This window comes from Barbatula barbatula (genome assembly GCF_947034865.1).
Source record: "Barbatula barbatula genome assembly, chromosome: 7".
NCBI lineage: Eukaryota > Metazoa > Chordata > Actinopteri > Cypriniformes > Nemacheilidae > Barbatula > Barbatula barbatula.
In genome coordinates, this window is record NC_136770.1 from 12410406 (window position 1) to 12430724 (window position 20319).

Below are 20319 nucleotides of genomic sequence, written 5' to 3' on the forward strand. Positions count from 1 at the left end.
TCTGTGGCAACCGTTTACATTAATATATTGACAGTCTTAAACCTGTCTCGCGCCCATACTTTTATTTCAAAATTTAGAATCTAGACTAGGGTGCTCCACAGTTAAAATGGGGAGCAGGTGTGTTCCAATTTGGTGTTATCGCTCTCACTCTCTCATACTGGTCACTAGAAGTTCAACATGGCACCTCATGGCAAAGAACTCTCTGAGGATCTGAAAAAAAGAATTGTTGCTCTGCATAAAGATTGCCTAAGCTATAAGAATATTGCCAAGACCCTGAAACTGAGCAGCAGCGCAGTGGCGAAGACCATACAGCGGTTTGACAGGACAGGTTCCACTCAGAGCAGCTCTCGCCATAGTCCACCAAAAAAGTTGAGTGCACATGCTCGGCGTCATGTTCAGAGGTTGTCTTTGGGAAATAGACGTATGAGTGCTGCCAACATTGCTGCAGAGGTTGAAGGGGTGGAGGTTCAGCCGTTCCCTACTTAACCAAATGCCGCACACTACATCAAATTGGACTTCATGAAGGTGATGCAAAAGAAAGCCTCCAAACAGTTTGCTGAAGACAAGCAGACTAAGGACATGGATTACTGGAACCATGTGCTGTGGTCTGATGAGACCAGGATAAATTTATTTGGTTCAGATGAAACCAGGTGAGGATTACAAAGACAAGTGTGTCTTGCTTACAGTCAAGCATGATGGTGGGAGTGTCATGGAGCTGCAGTTCATTGAGGGAACCATGAATCCCAACATGTTCTGTGACCTACTGAAGCTGAGCATAATCCTCAAACGGAATGTGGAGGAGAGCAAGGCCTCTTACATCCACCAGTTCAGTGAAGTTGTCATGGAAGAGTTGTAACCTGTTATCTCTGGTGAACATGCCCAAGAGGGTTAAGGCAGTGCTGGAAAGTAATGGTGGCCACACAAAATATTGACACTTTGGGCCCACTGTGGACATTTTTATTAAGGGGTGTACTCAAATTTGTTGCCAGTGGTTTAGACATTAATGGCTGTGTGTGAAGTTATTTTGAGGGCACAGCAAATTTACACTGTTATACAAGCTGTACACTCACTACTTTACATTGTTGCAAAGTGTCATTTCTTTCTTCTTTCATGTTGCCACATGAAAAGATATAATAAAAGATTCGCAAAAGGGTGTACTCACTTCTGTGATACTGTATGTACGTGTAGTTGTCTTTAGTAACAAACATTGCATAAATGATACAAGATTGTTTATCTTTGGGTCACTGTGAGTCATGAGATTGAGAGGGAGGAACAGAAACAGGGATTCCACCTTACCAACTACAGGTGGATCATTTGTGGTTGTGTTCTTGTCAGGGCATGACCAGATGATCTCATCATTCTGAACCTCAGCATATATTCCACATGTTTGTGTGCGAGTGTTTCAAAGTGGACAAATCACAAAATGAGTTGTGGTCATTGACTTAGCCCTCAACAATAACCTTATGGAATAGTAAAGGTCTTATTTGAATCACAAAGTTTGAATATTACTTGTTTTTGTGTTTATTCAGGTCAAAATTAACTTTTTATTTAGCCTTGTTTCAGTTTTGCTCCTGTGTTGTTTATTTGCCTTTTGGTGTTTGCTCAACCTTGTGCAAGTATTTCCATGATGATGTTTTCACAGAGACGTCTTTGAGAAACTGGCAGACTCTGTCACCTGAGAGAACATTTGCATTCTTCCTGCCTGCACAAGTCCTTCACTGGGTGTCATTATAACATTGTCATTTCTGTTTATTACACAACTGATCCAAATGCTTACATTAAACAAAAAATAAACACCCTCCTAGTATTTGGCCTCATGTTGTAACAGGTTCTGCAGTGATTTTAACTTGAAGGAAATTGTTGCAGAGAATTAATAAGGTTTTTAGTTTGTTGTTGCAAAACCTGTGAAATGGAGATCCATTACTAGACAAGACCCAAATTGCTCTACTTAAACAGAAAGTATAAGGAATACGTTGTTAAAGAGTTGCTACTAAGGGATTTACATTGTTCTACTTGTGACATTTTAAAGCATGCAGTTCTGGTTTACCGTAATATACAATTTGTGTTAAATCTTATATTTAAAACACTCTCGGCCTTATCCTCATCGCACTGAAACTAGGGATGCTCCGATCCACCTTTTTTGCTTCCGATACCGATACCTGAGATTCAGTATTGGCCGATACCGAGTACCGATCCGATACTAAGGTAAAAATTTTAAAGTGCACAATTACTTAATAAACTATGTGCATTGCTGTGCAAGACATCAGGATCGACTTAACATAAATTTCCTGACCCCGTAAAACAAAATAACAAACTAATGATTCACAAATTTAGTAAATAGTTTATTAAACCAGCACCGGTGCAAAACAAATGAAAAATAAAACAAAAGTGTTCACTATCTTTGGACAAAAGACATTAAAAATTAAACGTGGCATTTTGTGGCACAAAATTCTCATCCAACCAGTGTGCGGTTAAACTTAAAAGCGACACGGGGGACACGTCGCAGCTCCAGATATCTGTTGTAAAACTAAACTCACCGCATTGACATCTTTAATTTTTTCGGATATGTGTTTGCAGACTTTTCGGTACAGTTCACGGTAGAGTTAAATATTTACGCTTCGGCGTGTCGTACTGCGGCTCCAGGTGGTTTATAAGGAGTCTGAAGCCATTATTCGCAACGACGAACAGCAGTTGCCCATCCATAACAATGAAAGCGGTGGAACTTATTGGCGTAGCTGTTGTAAAATAACTCCAAATGACAGATATTTTGTCTCGCTCCATGTTGTTCGCTGCTATTTGTTCACGTGCACTACGTACAGAGCACGTTGCTAGCGTATGATGTCACACGTTGCTAGCGTATGATGTCACACGTTGCTAGCGTATGATGTCACACGTTGCGCAAAGCACAGCCGCAAATTTTATGTTAGATCGGGTATCGGTGACAAATTGCACCGATACCCGATCTAGAATTTTATTACGTATCGACGCCGATACCCGATACAAATATCGGATCGGAGCATCCCTAACTGAAACATCCTTTATTTAAAGCATTTACAAAATGCTATTGCTACATGTTAGTTCTTATGCTTTTACCATTATACACTTCCTCTTTAGGAGAAATTATGGTTTTGCTAATCTTGTGCATTTTCCTGTCAGTGCGGGTACATTTGTTGTAATATCTCCTCTGCATCTGCTTTAATAACTCTTTGATGTTTGTTTGTCATGTTTTTCATGTCAGAATACCCGCTTACCCCGGACACCCCCAAGAGTGAAGCCCGGACATCCACAAACAGTAGTCGGTTAGCTGCTCTGAAAAAACAGGCCGACATTGAGCTCAAAGTGAAACAAGGAGCAGAAAATATGATACATATGTATTCCAACGGCTCTTCCAAGGTAGGCAGGTCTCAAACTAACTGGTTTTTGTGTTTGATGCATTGACTAGTGACACCCAAGAGGGATTTTTGGGCACATTTAATGATGTTATCATTAAGTACACCAAATTGGCAGCTAGCCTTTTTTCATTGTAAGGACTCAAGTCACACAGACAGGCACATAAACTCACAAAGATGATCAGTAAATAATGCCAAAAAAAAAGAGACTCTGTCAATTCATATGTATATCAAACAATTACATTTGAAATAATGTCAAATTGTTATTCAATTAGCATATTTTACTCATCTTAAAATTGTGACAGCCAGAGTTTTGGGACATGAACGAAAATGGTGTTTGGACCTATAAATGCTCCATAATTTTATATAAAATCACATTAATCATTGAATTTTTGTCAAGATGTGTAATGACACTGTGAATTAGTGTTGCACTATAGACGGTACTAGAAAAGTACCGCAATACCCTTCTTTTAAACAATACCAATTGGGTTCCGGTACTTTAATGGCTGGGGCTTTTCAGAGAAAATGCATCCTGAAATGCAGCCATATGTGTGTGCGCGCTTGTGCTCTCAGCGCTCTCATCAGTCAGTGGACGTTGCAGATTTCAGGGTTACGATGAATTGAAAGTCATGTCGGCAAACATAAGTAATGGGTTTATTTAATATTTAATTAATCAATATTTTAATCCATTGAAAATATTAACAGTTGTATTTTTTAACATTTATCAATGAACTAATATGAATTAACAACTAGATTTGTATTAATTTACATAAACAAATTAATAAAAGTTGTAAAAAGAGATATTATTGTTAGTTCATGTCAGAATGCATTGTAAAGTTTTTATGTAAATTAATGTAACCATGTTTTGAGGTTTATTTTCTCGTTTCCCCTTAGCAGACAGCAAACACAGAGACAGGTACACAGTTAGGACTTTATCATAGATTGATACCTGACACTCATATGTAAGTCTGTGTGGTGACATGTTATTTTTAAATAAGGGGGATGACATGCTCAGAAAGCAAGGCAGGAAAACATTTGAGTTGAGATTTATTTTTTAATTACTTCCTGTATGTTGTTCTTGCGTGGTATCGATTTAGTATTGGTATTGAAATACTTTTCTTGGGTATTTTATTGAAGTAAACAGATTTTGATCGTGACAACTCTACTGTGAATATATTTATAAAGCGTCATATGACAAATTTTGACATAAATCTAAAATGTCACTGCTAGCCAAACACCTGTAAACGGGTAGAAGAAAAAATACAATTTGTTAAAAAAGGAAGATTTGTGCATTGGACCTTGCAGTGTGAAGCTACTTGCCTCTGTCTATTATGAAATAATTGACTGACATTTAAAATTAAGCATAAAAGAGTGTGTTTAAAAGCATGAAATAATAGCTAATATTGAGAATAATTATATTTACGGCAGTTTGTATCGACTGCTGAAAATGTATTTTGCTAACACCACAACAACGTGTTTATGCCTCTTGTTCCCAGAGCAGATCCCAAAAATGAATCATTAAAATTCACACTGACTGCAGAATCGCTCTCATGCTCTGGCTTGGCTCCGTTCTAGAGTATCTGACCCTCTTTCCCTCCCTGTGCCGCTTTAATTAAAGGGCCTCCGTGGCTAAAATTAGCATCTTGCATTCACAAAGGAGGTCTGGTAAATCAGCACAGTATATAAAGAGAGAAATATATGGAGTTATAAACACAGGGATAAAGAGCAAGGGTCCCTGACTCACTTCCAGATGCATGAACCGCCGTCCCCTCCAGAAAGCTGTTATGAAAACACATGACTTTATTTAACTTGCATTGATTTAGTGATAGTCCTACATTGCTGTTGGCCCATCACTGCTCTTAAGATCTTTTAAGCTGCTGAGTGTCATTTCTGTGCCGCATTTCACATTTATGCATTTGGCAGTTTTTATATAAAGTGACTCTGGATGTTTGAACCGTGCAGTGCTTTACCAATTGGTCCACAGAAACAAGAGCCCACTAGTTTAAAGGTGCCAAAGCATTTATTGATATATGATGTTAAACTGTTCTCTGATATCTACATAGAAGGTATGTGGCCTAATGAAGTGCAAATATTATCGAGAAATAGTTTTACTTGTCCATTTACAACCCCAGGATTTGTCCCTAGAATGAAAAGGTCTGTTGTTACCTTATTTGGAATGTTGAACTCTGCTCTGATTGGCTGTTTCACTGCGCCAGCTCATGCGACTAGCTCACACAGCAAACATATCGCTACTGTCACACGTGAAATGGAAGAAGTGTATAAAATCACTGCTTACAGTAGGGTTTCTAATGGCAATATAGTCGGAATTGCCCCCCATCAAACGCAGAATGAAATCTGCTTGATATTGTCCCAGGTTCGAAAAACTGTCCCTTTCGTCACGTGACTATCGCTGCTCTGTGCTTCAAATTGCATTGTAAACAAATATAAACTAGGCAAAAAGGGCATATAAACTCAAAAGATACAGATCAGACATGTCAGACTTATAACTCTGCAGCTTGCGCTGTTTAAAGACGACGCTCCGCTTGCGCAGACACCATGATGTAACGTCACAGTCGGTTTTATGTTGGGATTGGCCTCTTATTCAGTGGTCTTTCGCATGCACAAGATTTACACAAGGAGGAAACAATCGTGTTTGAGGCTCACTATATGTCATTTCCATGTACAGAGCTCTTATTATTCATCTATGCCTGGGTAAATACACTTTTCCCTTCTATGGCACCTTTAATAAATGTCAAAACTGTCACCGGTCCCAGAAGCTGTTTCTTGACAACTTCAGTCTTTTTGTTGACAAGCAGATAGTCCTGCTCCAAACTCTCACAATTGGTTGTCCCATATCTGGCCGCTCAAACAAGCTGAACAATGCAGACTAATGGCTTCATATATTCAATATCTGTATGTTTAGCTTCAAGAGGAGAGTTCAGGTTTAATGTAAACCAATCATTAGTCTGTCAGCGAATGTAACTGTTGCCTGCTCAGGCATGATTCTTGGATTTTGAATCGGTAAGGCCTACAGGCAGGTTCCAAAAGCTTTGGACATCCGGGGAAAGGCCTTTAAGTAAGTGTCAGCCTCTAAAGGCTGCATGCAGGAAGTTCAGTCCACAGAGACTCCTGACACATTCAGTCACTGGATTTGAAAAGTCTATGGGCATGGGGCTGTCAAGCTCCACAAAATTATCATTAAAGGGATGGTTTACACAAAAATGAAAATGTTGTCATTTCTCACGCTCTAGTTGTTCCAAATCTCTATACATTTATTTGTTTGGTTGGACGCAGAGAAAGATTTTTGGAAGAATGCTTGTAACCAAATTGTTCTTGGACCCCATTGACTACCATAGTAGGAAAAATTACAATGGCATTCAAAAGTGCCCCAGAACTGTTTGCTGTCCTACGATTGCAAAATATCTTCTGTGGTGTTCAACCGAACAAAAATAATATCTCTTTTTTTTTCTATTAAGGTAGTAAATGGGTTCCATTTATATATGTTGTTAAGCTATATGATGGCTTTGTTGAAGAAACAGATATATAGTAACTCTGAAATTGGTGCGTTTTGAATATTCAAATTTGGCATGTTTGTAATCTTTTACAATACACTAAAGTCAATGACATTTGGAGTTATAGATTTCAAGTCTGTCTTAAGATCACATTTTGATATGCGCCATGGTGGCAGCTAAGAACTTTATCATTGAATAATTATTCAAATTTGAATCTCATGTTAAGCTGTAGTGTGGCTTCAGAAGACTTGTAAATGTACGAAAATGACAACAACATGATGTATATTTAGCGTTATTTAATGTTCATTAATGGTCTATTAGCCTATTATAAGTGTTACATATTGTTTTCTTGATACATTTGCAAAACTATTTATATAACATGTTATATATGTATATGTTATAAAACATGTATTGTCTATTTCTGAAGCTTAACCAAGCATGGTGCTAGAAACAACAAGGTTGTGCGTTTGAAAGACATGCACTTTATACACAATATATAACTTGAATGTACTGTTTGTTGATTCGAATCAAATGTGTCGTCTCCTGATTTATTTTTGTCCTGTGGTTTGTCTTCAGGACCGCAAACTGCTTGCAGCAGCTCAACAGATGCTCCAGGACAGCAAGACAAAGATTGAGTTCATTCGAATGCAGATCCTCAAAGCCAGCCAGACCAGTGAGATGAACTATGAGAACAACGATGGTATGTGGCCTAGCTGATTTAGACTCTAGTTATATATTTGCATCTTGAATAGCGAGAACTGTGGGAATTAAACGTATCGTGATATTTAGTGACTGCAGGAAAGCCTATCATCAGTCCCCTGGACCTCAGGATAGAGGAGCTACGACATCACTTCCGGATAGAGTCCGCCGTGGCAGAAGGGGCTAAGAATGTGATGAAACTGCTGGGGACAGGGAAGGTGACAGAGAAGAAAGCTCATACAGAGGTCAGTTCTGTTTTCTAATGAGTATACATTCTATAGACCGTTCATCGGACACCCACACCGGGACTGCAACTAACTTGCGGTCTGTGTTTGGCTAGTGTCTAATAATGAAAATATTTATATATTCCTTTATGTTCACATTAATTTATACTATTTCCCAGCTAACACTGTTACATTGTGGTGATGCACTTGGACCAGACCATATTCGTCACAGCGATGTACCAAATAGCGTTTTTGGGGTGTGAGGAGTATGTCCTAATAACCAAACAATTAAAATATTTTTATAATTTTATTTTAACACATCTTGCCTCACATGGAGGATTAAATTATTTGGGATTAAATCTGGGCATTAAGAATTAAATTTTATGCATAATTCGAGAAATTGTCTAGTTAAAAATGTAGTAGCTTAAATCGCTTTGGATAAAAGCGTCTGCTAAATGACAAAATGTAAATGTATTATACAAAGAATCAGGACAACAACACTGTACATCAGCATTAGACTTTTGATTTAGATACTTAAGAAAATGACAAATAACCTTTCTTCTTCAACTTCAATGTAGAGGATGCAAAGCAGATATTTATTGACAGAGATGAATATACATTATCTTTAAGCTTAACATTATATTGTTGTCACTAAATTAAGTGTGATGTCCGTTTTTAGAATACGATCATCAAAAGCTTCTTCGTTCAATCATCAGGGTCCGTTCAATTAAATATTGCCAAATCAATCGAAATCACAATGTTTACGCTACAACGTTTCTGGAACTTCAGCAAAAATTCTTAGAGATGAAACGTTTCAAAGATGTCCTCAAAATGTGGTCACAGAATAATGTCACTGTGACCGAATGAAAAAAGACGTCGTCAGAATGTACGGTGTTTGCTGGGTGTTGATTGTAATAATTTAATAATCATTTTATTAAATAAACAATTTGTTGAATGTGTTTTGTAGTTTAGCGGTTGAGCTTGGTATCGCATTCCAAGTACAGTTCTTCTCGGTTTCTCTTTCTTGTTATCGGAAATAATCTGCAGACTCTCTATTGTTTGTGAAAACTGTCTTTACGAAGTAGATATTGACCGGGGGTTTTAATGTCATTAATAAGTCTGTTTTACTGTTAAATAATATAGCATTTTAGCTGATGATTTATTTTATTTATTGTCAACATAAATGTTAATATGACATACAGAATATCAGTTTGTGCTTTATTAGTATCAACAAAAAATATGAACACGTAAAAAAACTGTCCTAACCTGCCAAAACACTTTCTTTGAAAAACTTTGTTGTGCAATTATTATTTTAAATGATTCATCAGCTGTAAGCTTAAATCATGGCTCATTTAGACTTTATAACAGTGCTTTATATAAACACTTTAATGTCAGCGATCAAATGTAAGCTGCAGGAATAACAAGATTCTTTAAATGGATATAGCCTACTTATTCATTTCACTATTTCCTTTTAAAACTCTGTCATGCTTTACGGGTTAGATGTTTACAGATTTTCTCTTCTCCGACCATAATTATGGTGCACAAAGTGGTTTAAAATATTATTTTCAAGTTAGTGTAATTGTTTAAGTCATGTTATTGGTTTATTCAAAGTGAGTAATTCACTTAGATTTTTTTTCCTCCAATAGAGTTATATTTATTATTTATTTTGGAATACCATTTAACGGGCATATCAAACCTAAAGAGTCCATAAACATCAGTCGCAAAAAAACTAATCGCTTTCATTTGCAATTTGTTCTGGTGTAACAAATTGAGTTGTTTGTTTACAAAGGTCCCTTATTTACTGCATCAGCAGTGTCACAAGTTAACATGGAATGTCCAAGAGCTATAGCATAGCGCTTTCCATGCCTTGTGTCAATGTTACTCATTAACCACTGCATGTCATGTCTGTTGCCATCTATGGACAATAAACAGTTTTAAGATATATTCCATGTATATGTATACGTATGTATGTATTTTTATACTTTTTTTTCCATTTATTCATTTAGCATACAAGCGACTTCAAAGAGAGTTCAGGAAGCAATAAATCGATATGTCATACAGGAGCAATAATACAAAAAGTTCTAATACCACGTTACTAGTTTCCACAAAAGCCAGAACAATACCTGTTGAGAGAAACCCAAACCATGTATGCACCATTTTAAAAAGCAAATTCCTCCTCCTGCTAGGGATTTGTTTGTGGGATCTTTTCATACTGTAGTGTACAGTACAGGCAATATAAAAATCTGTTGCAGTTGACATAATCTGTAGAGTATTCCTTTGCCCCACTTGCCATATCTTACAAAGATATCTTACTTGGTTTTTTTCAGTAGTGAATGACACCAACTATAGCTTTTGTAGCTTTTTGTCTGTTTGCATTTGTAAGGATTGCTTCACTTTGTTTTGCAGGCTCAGGCCCGTTTGAATGAGTCCAGTCAGAAGCTAGACCTTTTAAAGTTCTCTCTGGAGCAGAGACTGAGTGAGCTGCCCAAAAATAACCCGAAGGCCAGTTTGATCATGGATGAGTTAGCCATGGTGTCTTCTCCACCTCTCAGTCCACGCATAAGCATCATGTCCACCAGCAACCAGTACAGCACTGTGGCCAAACCTGCAGCATTGACGGGTAAGAATACAGATTCCAAGGCTTAAATTATACATATTTGTATTCAATGCTTGTATTTAACCTTTTGAGTTTAGCAATTATAGCTAATCGGTACACACTTTAAACATTGAACATCATTAAAAATATAGCATCGCATCATGTTTTAAACAGAAGTCGTTAACATGTTTTATGATTTAACATTTTAAGATTTCAAGTCAGGCACCAGATCTTTCCAGACAAAAAAACAGCAGTTTTATAACAACATATGGGAACATAAAGCATGCGTAGTAGTGTATCTTTTGTGTCATTTGAGAAGGGGGAGCAGCTGTCTGGGTGAAGGCATGTAGGAGCTACATTCGACTTTTCGCACTGTCAATACACACTTGGCCCCAGTTTTCCCCTCCCCCTTTTGGCTTTATCACACATAACTTTGACCTTCACTCTAAAGGAGAGAGAAGATTTACATTACTATTATAGATAAGTAGCGCTTGCCATATAAGGCCGTTTAACCACTGCATGTGTCTTGAAATAGACATTTGAAATTGTTTGCACATTTAATTATCTTGTCTGAATCCCAAATGATATGTTTAGAGATTTACATCTCGGCCCGCACAGTGTTTGGCTCTGAGTGAGCGTAGTAAATCCACAGGCGTGTGTTGTAAATCCACAGGCACTTTAGACGTGAGGCTTATGGGCTGTCAGGACCTCCTGGAGAACGTCCCAGGTCGCTCGAAGACAGCATCTGTTGCTCTGCCCGGCTGGAGCCCAAGTGAAGCACGCTCCTCATTTATGAGCCGAGGAAACAAGAGTAAATCCGGGAACAGCCGAACCCTCTCCAAATCCGATGATCTGTCCAGTTGAGTGGCTTTAGCATTTATTACTTATTGAGATGATGTTTCATACAAATTTTAATCTGTGTAAATAAAGTGAACATTCTGCAATTATTCACAATCATGGCCCATATAGATATATTTTCATTTTTTATATATTTTTATGTAATACAAGTAGCAGAAGTTTTGAACGGCCACTTTGTGATACTTTTAATAGTGCTAGATATGAAATGAAGTGATCAGGATATGTTTCAATCTTTTATCTGTAAAATATATGTATATAAACTGTAAATATACAGACCAAACGCCAATGTGGAGGACTGTCCTTGATCTCATTTGTCTGAGATGTTTTTACTCATAAGGCCTATTCGGACGGGATAAGTATTACCTGGGGACCTCTAGTCATTTGTAATAATAGCAGAGGATCTTAATCCCGTGCGAATCGGCCATGTCTGTAATGTGTAAAGGAAAAATTCCCTCGCAAATAACCTACCATATTTTAAAGAACACAGAGGTCCTGTGATAACACTAGTCCCGTGCCAATCGGCATCTCTGTGATTTGGCGGGCTCATATATCAAGTTATCAACCGTTTGCGAATAATGGAGGCTGAGTTGAAGTGTTTTGATCTTATTTCTGCTGGGTCATAGCCATACCTGCCAACACTGTCATTTTGTCCGGGTGTCTCCTATTTTGTTATCTTTCATGTAAACTCTCGTAACATTTGAGACCCACGATCGCGGTGATCTTCTCTCCGATTTGCTATCGCAGGTATCAAATGCTTATAAGAAAAGTCATGCATCATTACACACCACACAACTATAGGCTATACAAACTGTGTGCAAAGCCTTGCCATCATATCCCGGAAATACTGTAAGTCTGTAAATGTGTGTAGAATCACAAGCTTCACTTATCTGCTGCGAATGTGCCACATGAAATACAGATGTGGGGAGGTCATTTCTAAGTCACACGAGGTCCCCAGATTGCGAATAGGGCTATGGTTTCGATAATATCGATCTTTTTATTTTTGGTCTTATATTAGTCTTCATCAGAATACTTGTGTTGTAAAAGATTAATATGTTAATAGTTGATTAGGGGAGTTACGAGATCTCTTGACACAATATCCTCACGCAATTGGCATAATGGGATAGTTGAATATGCTCCCTATTTTTAATCAAATTATACTTGGGAGCATTTGTGTGAGTGAATATTTTGTTGTTGTGTGACCTGTTTTCATTGCTGTAGAGAACACGCTAACTGCACGAAGTAAGGCCTGGCCAGATTTACCATCCCGCAGAGCTACCCACCGTTTCTCTATGTAAACACGCTCTAGACGGACAGTTTCAACATTTGTGCGCGTCTTTCGCATCCGCAGCACCTCGCGCACTAGTGTTTACTTCAGTTCGCGCTGTCACAGGGCTCTAATGTAATTCATTAAAATAGAGGTTTAATTTGAAGGTACATTTTATAATGCCTACATTTTTGCATTTTGTGTTAAGTTGAATAAGAGGCTATTTTTCCCTACACATTTCATCATTAAGGATTTCTTAAAAAAAGTCTAAAAATCTTCTTTTAAAAAGTCTCATCTAGTCTCGGGGGATAAGTGTTTCGTCACATCCCTAATTGTCAGTAAATGTATGTATTGACATTTTTTGTTAAAGAATATTAACTAAAGAGTGTTTTTATGTGTTGCGACAGATGAAATCAGTGCCGTTCTGAAGCTGGATAACACAGTTGTGGGTCAGACCCATTGGAAGCCAGTTAGCAACCAGTCTTGGGACCAGAAGTTCACTCTGGAACTTGACCGGGTAAGAAACGTGAAATTGCATGCTCAAAAATACGCTCTAATCTTGTAATACCCTCAGCACATGAGCGCACATATGCACATATGCTCTCCATTTCAGTCTTAATTCAATTTGGAAATGTTAATCCTAGACTTGACCCAGCTCTAGGGTTTCGAACCTCATACAAGGCAGCTTGTCAGTTTGTTAAGCTCTGCAATCTTACATGTTTAACTAGCTTTCTCTGCAATGGCAATATGTATTATTTAGAAATGCTCTTATAAGCAACCTGCTTTGAAATTGAAATATTGTTACATTATGATCAGAATCATCAGTAGCTGCCTGTTGTTTGTTTAGCTTGTGGAAGAGTAGAGACAGTTTGATGGATGTTAAGAAAGAGACATATGTTGGATGAACTTTCACATGGCTGTGGCTTTAGACTTGTACTTGGCTTTTTGACACACTAAGCGTTTAATCTCATGGCAGGCAATGTGACCACCAATCAAGCAGTTGTGCAATAAAGCCTGAGTATGGCAGACAGACTCTGTTTTTGTAGTTTATTATTTGACCTGTAAATGTCAAATTGTTGACTGTAACAAATAAAAGAGTGTATTACTTCAGTTTAAAGTTGAAATACTCTATGAATGACACGTCAGATTGGGCGGCTTGAGGAGAGGTGTTCTTTCATTTTGTTTTTGCAAGCAGACTTTATATGTTTTTTTTTTATGGAGTGAAAAACACCATGATTTTGCCTTGATGGGAAAGACCTAGCAGGGTCCTAGCAACCACCTAGAACAACCTGGCAACCCCAATGTCTTAATCAAACCCTGAAATACTTTACTGCCATAAATTTAACCACAGCCTAATATAACATGTTTAAACTCAAATGTATAAATATATGCTTAATACACCGCTTGTTAAATACTTCTTTATATCCGGCCTGTAGTCTCGTGAGTTGGAGATAGCAGTATACTGGAGAGACTGGAGATCTCTGTGCGCTGTTAAGTTTTTACGTCTGGAGGACTTCCTGGACAACCAGCGTCATGGCATGTGCCTCTACCTGGAACCACAAGGAAAATTGTTTGCTGAGGTACTTGAATGACATACCTGTGTAATATACACATACACACACGATTTCATTGCTCTGTATATTTCTTTCTTTAATGTATGTCTACCTTTTTGAAAACAGGTTACATTTTTCAACCCAGTTATTGAGAGGCGGCCTAAACTGCAAAGGCAAAAGAAAATCTTCTCCAAACAGCAAGGTATGACTATGAAGTGGCAAATATGCCGCAGTGTTGAGAGAGGTTGACAAGTTCGCTTATACAGATTAGATTATGCAGGCTACTTTTGACACAGTTCTGTGGTTCAATATTCTTCTACTTTGGAGCCAGTGTTTATAGAGTCTGAATGAACTTTGACCTTGTTTTAACAGGTTTTTCGAAGACGATGAATAGTTCACCGAAAAATGAAAATGATGTACATGAACATCACAAAAGATTTTATTATGATGAGTGGGAATGAGAACTAGGGCCATGAAACTCCAAAATATTATTATTATATAGGATTAAGGAGTTATTGGTTTGATTCCGATAAGCAGACCCGTTCATATAATGAGTCATTTAGTTGGGGTTATAAATTGGATTGGATTGGATCTATTGTGAAGATCCTACCTGTTCTCATTCATTAACATATGAAAAGTCCTGCATAGTTAGGGCTTTACTTATGTTTTATTGTTTGTGTTTGCTTGTCCTATGTTTTTTAACTCCGTTTCTGTTCAGCACTTTGGTCAGCTCTGCTGAGATAAATGTGCTGTATAAATAATGTAAAATCACTTAAAGTAAGTAAGTAAAATTTAAGAAAGTTGTATTGATACATCTTTTTTGGCTTTAAAAAAGCATAGGAATATTATAGACCAAAAATGATGTAGATTACATTAAAGCTGACATAAGTGTGTGTAAATATCGTCACAGTTTACATTTTTGGGTAAACTACAGTTTTAATATCAAAGGTCGTATCATTTGCTTAATCATATGCATTAACCTGTTCCCCTCAGGTAAAACATTCCTGCGTGCCCCTCAGATGAACATTAACATTGCCACATGGGGCCGATTGGTGAGAAGAGCCATTCCGTCGATGAATACTTCATTCAGTCCTCAGGTGGCAGAACTGGGCTCAGCCCTGAGCCATGAAACGGGACAGATCGGACACTCAGATGCCCATTCCTTGCCCGGGTACACATTTTCAACACTCATGCACAACCACACATTCTATTTCCTTTTCAGAGCATCTGGTAGCGGAAAGCCCTCAGAATTACGTCTTTGATAAACAATGACTAATGTGTCTGGAAACTTAATTGGTGTTCTAAATTTAGATCTTGAGATTACTCAGCAGCCCCGTTCCTTATCCCAGTTTATAAATTCCGTCATGTTGGATATTACTTGCTCTGTAAGTCTCCAGACCCACGCACGTAGCCACAAAGCTATTTAAAATGGAAACGGGCATGCTGTCAAAACTGTTGTCGTTTATCCCATCTCCCTCAGCGACCCCACTGTGACCAAATTAGACTTTGACAAAGGCACGACACCTCCCTCAAAACGACACTCTATCATGGTGGAGATAGAGGAAACATCACTGGATAAAGTGACAGATGGACAAGAGGTGCAGGTAAAGGAGGGAAGTGACTTATTTATTGTTAAAAGAAATTGTTCACTCTATCAAAGCTCTCATTTGGAGCACAACAGTGTAGAGTAAATCAACTCCAGTTTTAGTTCAGGGTTACATTTAATCCTTTAATAAGACTTCTTTGACAGTTTGGAATGACTTTCGGTATCTTGAATCTACAGGATGCCCTGGCGACATTCGACTTCCTGAACACAGTAGCTAAACCAGATTATGACAGTCTGGTTGAAAATGAGACGGAGCGGCCTGACCTGGAATTGACTGAAGTGAAGCAAAATGCTGAAATGAGGTAGTTCATTAAACATTATTGGAAGAATGATGTCATGGCTACACAAAACATGCATGTGTTCATGGTACTCAAATACTGTGTGTCTCATGACTTTAGGGAAGAAGAGGAAGTACAATTCAGTTTGACGGACTTCAAATGTGTAGCTGTTTTGGGGCGTGGCCATTTCGGAAAGGTAAATGGAATAAGGGTATTTCTTTTAAATAAGACAATAGTTACAGTAAACTCTACGGGAAATGTGCAAATGCTCCGATAACACAGCCGGAGCTGCGGTTTCATTCTGTGTTCACTTATTCAACAGGTTTTACTTGCGGAGTACAAGGCCACCGGAGAAATGTTTGCCATTAAAGCTTTGAAAAAAGGTGACATTGTTGCGAGGGATGAAGTTGACAGGTAAAGTCTGTATGTTTGTTTGCTTAACAAATGATGATAAAATCTATACTTAAATCTTAATTGCTCTTTTTTTAGATCATGTGATTCTGAATTATAAAAAAAAGAAAATGAAAACCATAATGCAGTGGTTGAGATCTATGATGTAGATCTATTGTAGCATTAATGCTCACTCAGGTCATGCATCTTTAAATCCAGCCATAATGAAATATTAATACTATTTCACCTTCTACCTAAAAATTTCTGTTCTACTCTCTTGACGGTTTGCCAACAAAGAGGCAAATTCTTGTAACTTAACCAAATGTGTCATGTTTATACGCTAACAATTACATTTCCACCGCAGCCTCATGTGTGAGAAGAGGATCTTTGAGACTGTGAACAGTGTTCGGCACCCGTTCCTGGTGAATCTCTTCGCTTGCTTCCAGACCAAAGAGCATGTGTGCTTCGTCATGGAGTATGCAGCGGGAGGAGACCTCATGATGCACATTCATGCAGACGTGTTCCCTGAACCGCGTTCAGTGTGAGCGACTGCTGTCAATTTGACGTGATTTTATCGCATAATTGTATGTGGATTGCCTTTCTAAATTTTTTCTTTCCTCAGTTTTTATGCCGGCTGTGTAGTTTTGGGGCTACAGTATCTCCATGATCATAAAATTGTGTACAGGTAAGCATCAGTTCTTAAAGTAATAAGGATTTGAAAGGTTTGTTAACCACCGGTGTGACTTATTGTTCTTCAGGGATTTAAAGCTGGATAACCTCCTGCTAGATACTGAGGGTTTTGTCAAGATTGCTGATTTTGGTCTCTGCAAAGAAGGTGTGTTATATTATGACTGACTTTTGTTTGCTTGTATTTTGGTGGGTTAAGTCTGTCACTAAGTGTATCATTACATATTGCTTAATTTAGGAATGGGCTTTAAGGATCGCACTAGTACCTTCTGTGGCACTCCAGAGTTCTTAGCTCCTGAGGTTTTGACTGAGACGTCATACACGCGAGCAGTGGACTGGTGGGGTCTGGGAGTTCTCATTTTTGAGATGCTGGTTGGAGAGGTACGATAGTTCCTTTAACTCTATAGGAAAAATGTATAAACATTGTAGTGGATAGTTATTAAATTGTACATGAACGTCTATTACATTCACATAAATGGTGATTTCATATTCTGCTCTCAGTCCCCATTCCCAGGTGATGATGAGGAGGAGGTGTTTGACAGTATAGTTAATGATGAAGTTCGCTATCCAAGGTTCCTCTCCACAGAAGCCATATCCATTATGAGAAGGGTATGTTGTGAATTGTCCTGATTTGGTTATAATCCTTCTCAGTTGGGTTTATTAGAAACAATTCCGTTTTGTGTCCTTTTAACATCCTTCTCCTGCAGTTGTTAAGGAGAAATCCAGAGCGCCGTCTTGGCGCGGGAGAACGAGATGCAGAGGAAGTGAAGAGACACCCGTTTTTCAGAGTAAGCACAGTTTTAACTTCTCTCAAATTTGCCATGTCAATTCAAGTCTTAATCCCACACTTGTTTCTACTTGCTCAGAATATGGATTGGGAAGCCCTGCTTGCAAAAAAGATCCAGCCTCCGTTTTTGCCGACCATCAAAGGGCGTGAAGATGTTAGCAACTTTGACGATGAGTTCACCTCAGAGGTACCAATACTAACTCCACCTCGTGAACCAAGGGTTCTGATGGCCTCCGAGCAGAACATGTTTGAAGATTTTGACTACATCGCTGACTGGTGTTAACCCCAATCGTGATAAACGTTGTTCAAACATGATCACCACTGTGAAGCCTGGAGGGAACAACTCTAGCTCTTTGGGACACATTATCGAAAGTGCTTTCCCTCTGAACTCTTACCTATGTCATTTAAGAGACTGGCTATATATTGTTTTTAAGAAACAAGAATGAAGTCATACTCAAAGCTCAAAGTGGCATCTATTAATCGTCAGAACACTGGGACACTCGATTGGTGACCGATACAAACCTGAATATTCAACAGGATCAAGTTAAGCTTTCCTCTCCACTTTCAATACTTTTGCAAGGAAGAACACTTTGGGTGTCATTGTCTGCATGCAGACTTAAGTGAACTGCGGAACCCAACCCGGGACATCGAATCACAAATTCTTCACTCTGTGACAGAAGCATCCTACTAGAGAAGCATCTTACTAGAGAAGCTCAAGGGTGGCTCTTTCCTGTTATTTATTTTATCTTAAATTGCCTTAAATTATTGGCAAGGCTTACAAACAGTAATGTCAGGTACAGAACAACTACAGTACCAAAGCAACATGCCAAATGTTCCTCTGCAGTCTTATTGGAATAAAAAAGACCCCCGCCAAGAACACAGACAGACAAACTTGAACATTTAAGGCAAGTGAGAGAAAGCGGTTTAACTGATCTTTTGAGAAGTTCAGTTTCTTTCGTTTCTATAAAAGCGACAATGTATTCCAATCATCAAAAGAAAAACAAATTATGTTTTTATTCTGTATTCTTTGACTATTAGCCATTTGGATCTGCTGTATGGTATAATAATGGTTGTATACATATGTATGATTATTATTTTGGAGAGGGCAGCTCAAAGTTGAGAGTAATTCTGTCAACTTTTCAAATGAAATGTAAAAATGTATATTCATGAAAACAACAAATGTATATTTTTGGCACGTGGTTATGCCAAAGCTGGCTGTATGTTTTACTGGTAGATTTTTTTTAAAGAATATGCGTAGTACTGTTTTTGATCTTTGTAATTTTGCAATGATTTCTCACAGTTTAGCCATTATGGTTGTGTATATGTCAAAATTAAACCACCTTTAATAGAAAAACACATCTGTTTGCTTGAAAAATATTCCTATGCTGTGATCTCACTTCAATCTCTCTTTTCACTGCACTGCTGGTGTAAAGCAGTTATTGCTTCACCGACACCTATATATGAAAATTATATCAAAATCGACTCCCAGATGTAGTTGACTTCCTTTCTTCAGTCGAACACTAACAACACAGTATTTTATATTAAAGGGGTCATATGACAAGGCTAAAATGAATATTATCATTTGTTTTATATGTAATGTAATTTATAAACACGATTTAAGGTTTATTTGCCCCTGTATTTTCCACATACCGGTACTGTGCATGTTTGTATCTCCTCTTTGCTCCGCCTCTCTGAAACGTGCTGATATTTTACAAAGCTCATCGCTCTGAAAAGCGAGGTGTGCTATGATTGGCCAGTTCACTAGTGCATATAGGTCGAATACTGCACGGAAATGTAACGCCTATTACCATATTCGGAACATCCGGTTCCAAAACTACTGACAGGTGATAAAATGGCATCGAGCCCGAATCTGATCCGGAAAATGTAGATCATGCCGATACAAAAAGATCAGGTGTTAAGAGTAATCGACTATAAACAAACAACCATATACATCATACAGAGTTTGTTTGAGATAGAAACAAGCTCGCATTACAGCAGGGAATGGTAACATCATAAATGTTCAGAGTGCTTTGGCCCTTCTTGATCAACCAGTGTTATGCCATGCCTCTTCGCAACTCAACAAATACAATTATTAAAGCCTATTATAAACACGACATTTATTGCTTCTAGTTGGAACATCATTTCTGATTATTAGGACTTATGTTTGCATTTGCAGATCACACAAAGAAACAACAACATCAAACTCAACTCGCGTCAGTCCGTAAAGAAGTATTTTGCAATGAAAATATATCTAAAGGCTGCGAATCTGAAGCGCCAGACAGTCCTTGCAGAGTTTTAACTGTTGGAATTGCCCCACTTTTTAACAAAAGCTTCCGTGCATAGTCAGTCTTGATCTCTCCCAGATTCGTGAAGCAATCGTTGGTGAAATGCTCCGCACAAACCTGAACATTTGGATTGTACTTCTCTGGAACTACTCTGTGTTAAGAAAATAAAATGTAACCATTTGTTTTTTGTC

General features: G+C 38.1%; 1 protein-coding gene across 1 annotated transcript in view; it reads left to right on the top strand.

Moving 5' to 3' along the window:
• pkn2b (protein kinase N2b) overlaps positions 1–19199 on the top strand; it is a 40730-nt gene extending 21531 nt beyond the window's left edge. Inside the window, exons 3-22 of the mRNA XM_079459555.1 lie at positions 3239–3393; positions 7478–7601; positions 7691–7845; positions 10231–10444; positions 11094–11279; positions 12950–13059; positions 13979–14122; positions 14222–14297; positions 15089–15266; positions 15576–15699; positions 15879–16003; positions 16100–16175; positions 16302–16393; positions 16734–16910; positions 16992–17054; positions 17128–17204; positions 17295–17437; positions 17558–17665; positions 17764–17844; positions 17923–19199. Coding sequence (XP_079315681.1) covers positions 3239–3393; positions 7478–7601; positions 7691–7845; positions 10231–10444; positions 11094–11279; positions 12950–13059; positions 13979–14122; positions 14222–14297; positions 15089–15266; positions 15576–15699; positions 15879–16003; positions 16100–16175; positions 16302–16393; positions 16734–16910; positions 16992–17054; positions 17128–17204; positions 17295–17437; positions 17558–17665; positions 17764–17844; positions 17923–18126 — 2612 coding nt within the window. The 3' untranslated portion in view covers positions 18127–19199. The remainder of the gene's footprint in view (positions 1–3238; positions 3394–7477; positions 7602–7690; positions 7846–10230; positions 10445–11093; positions 11280–12949; positions 13060–13978; positions 14123–14221; positions 14298–15088; positions 15267–15575; positions 15700–15878; positions 16004–16099; positions 16176–16301; positions 16394–16733; positions 16911–16991; positions 17055–17127; positions 17205–17294; positions 17438–17557; positions 17666–17763; positions 17845–17922) is intronic.
• The last annotated feature ends 1120 nt before the right edge of the window (positions 19200–20319 follow it).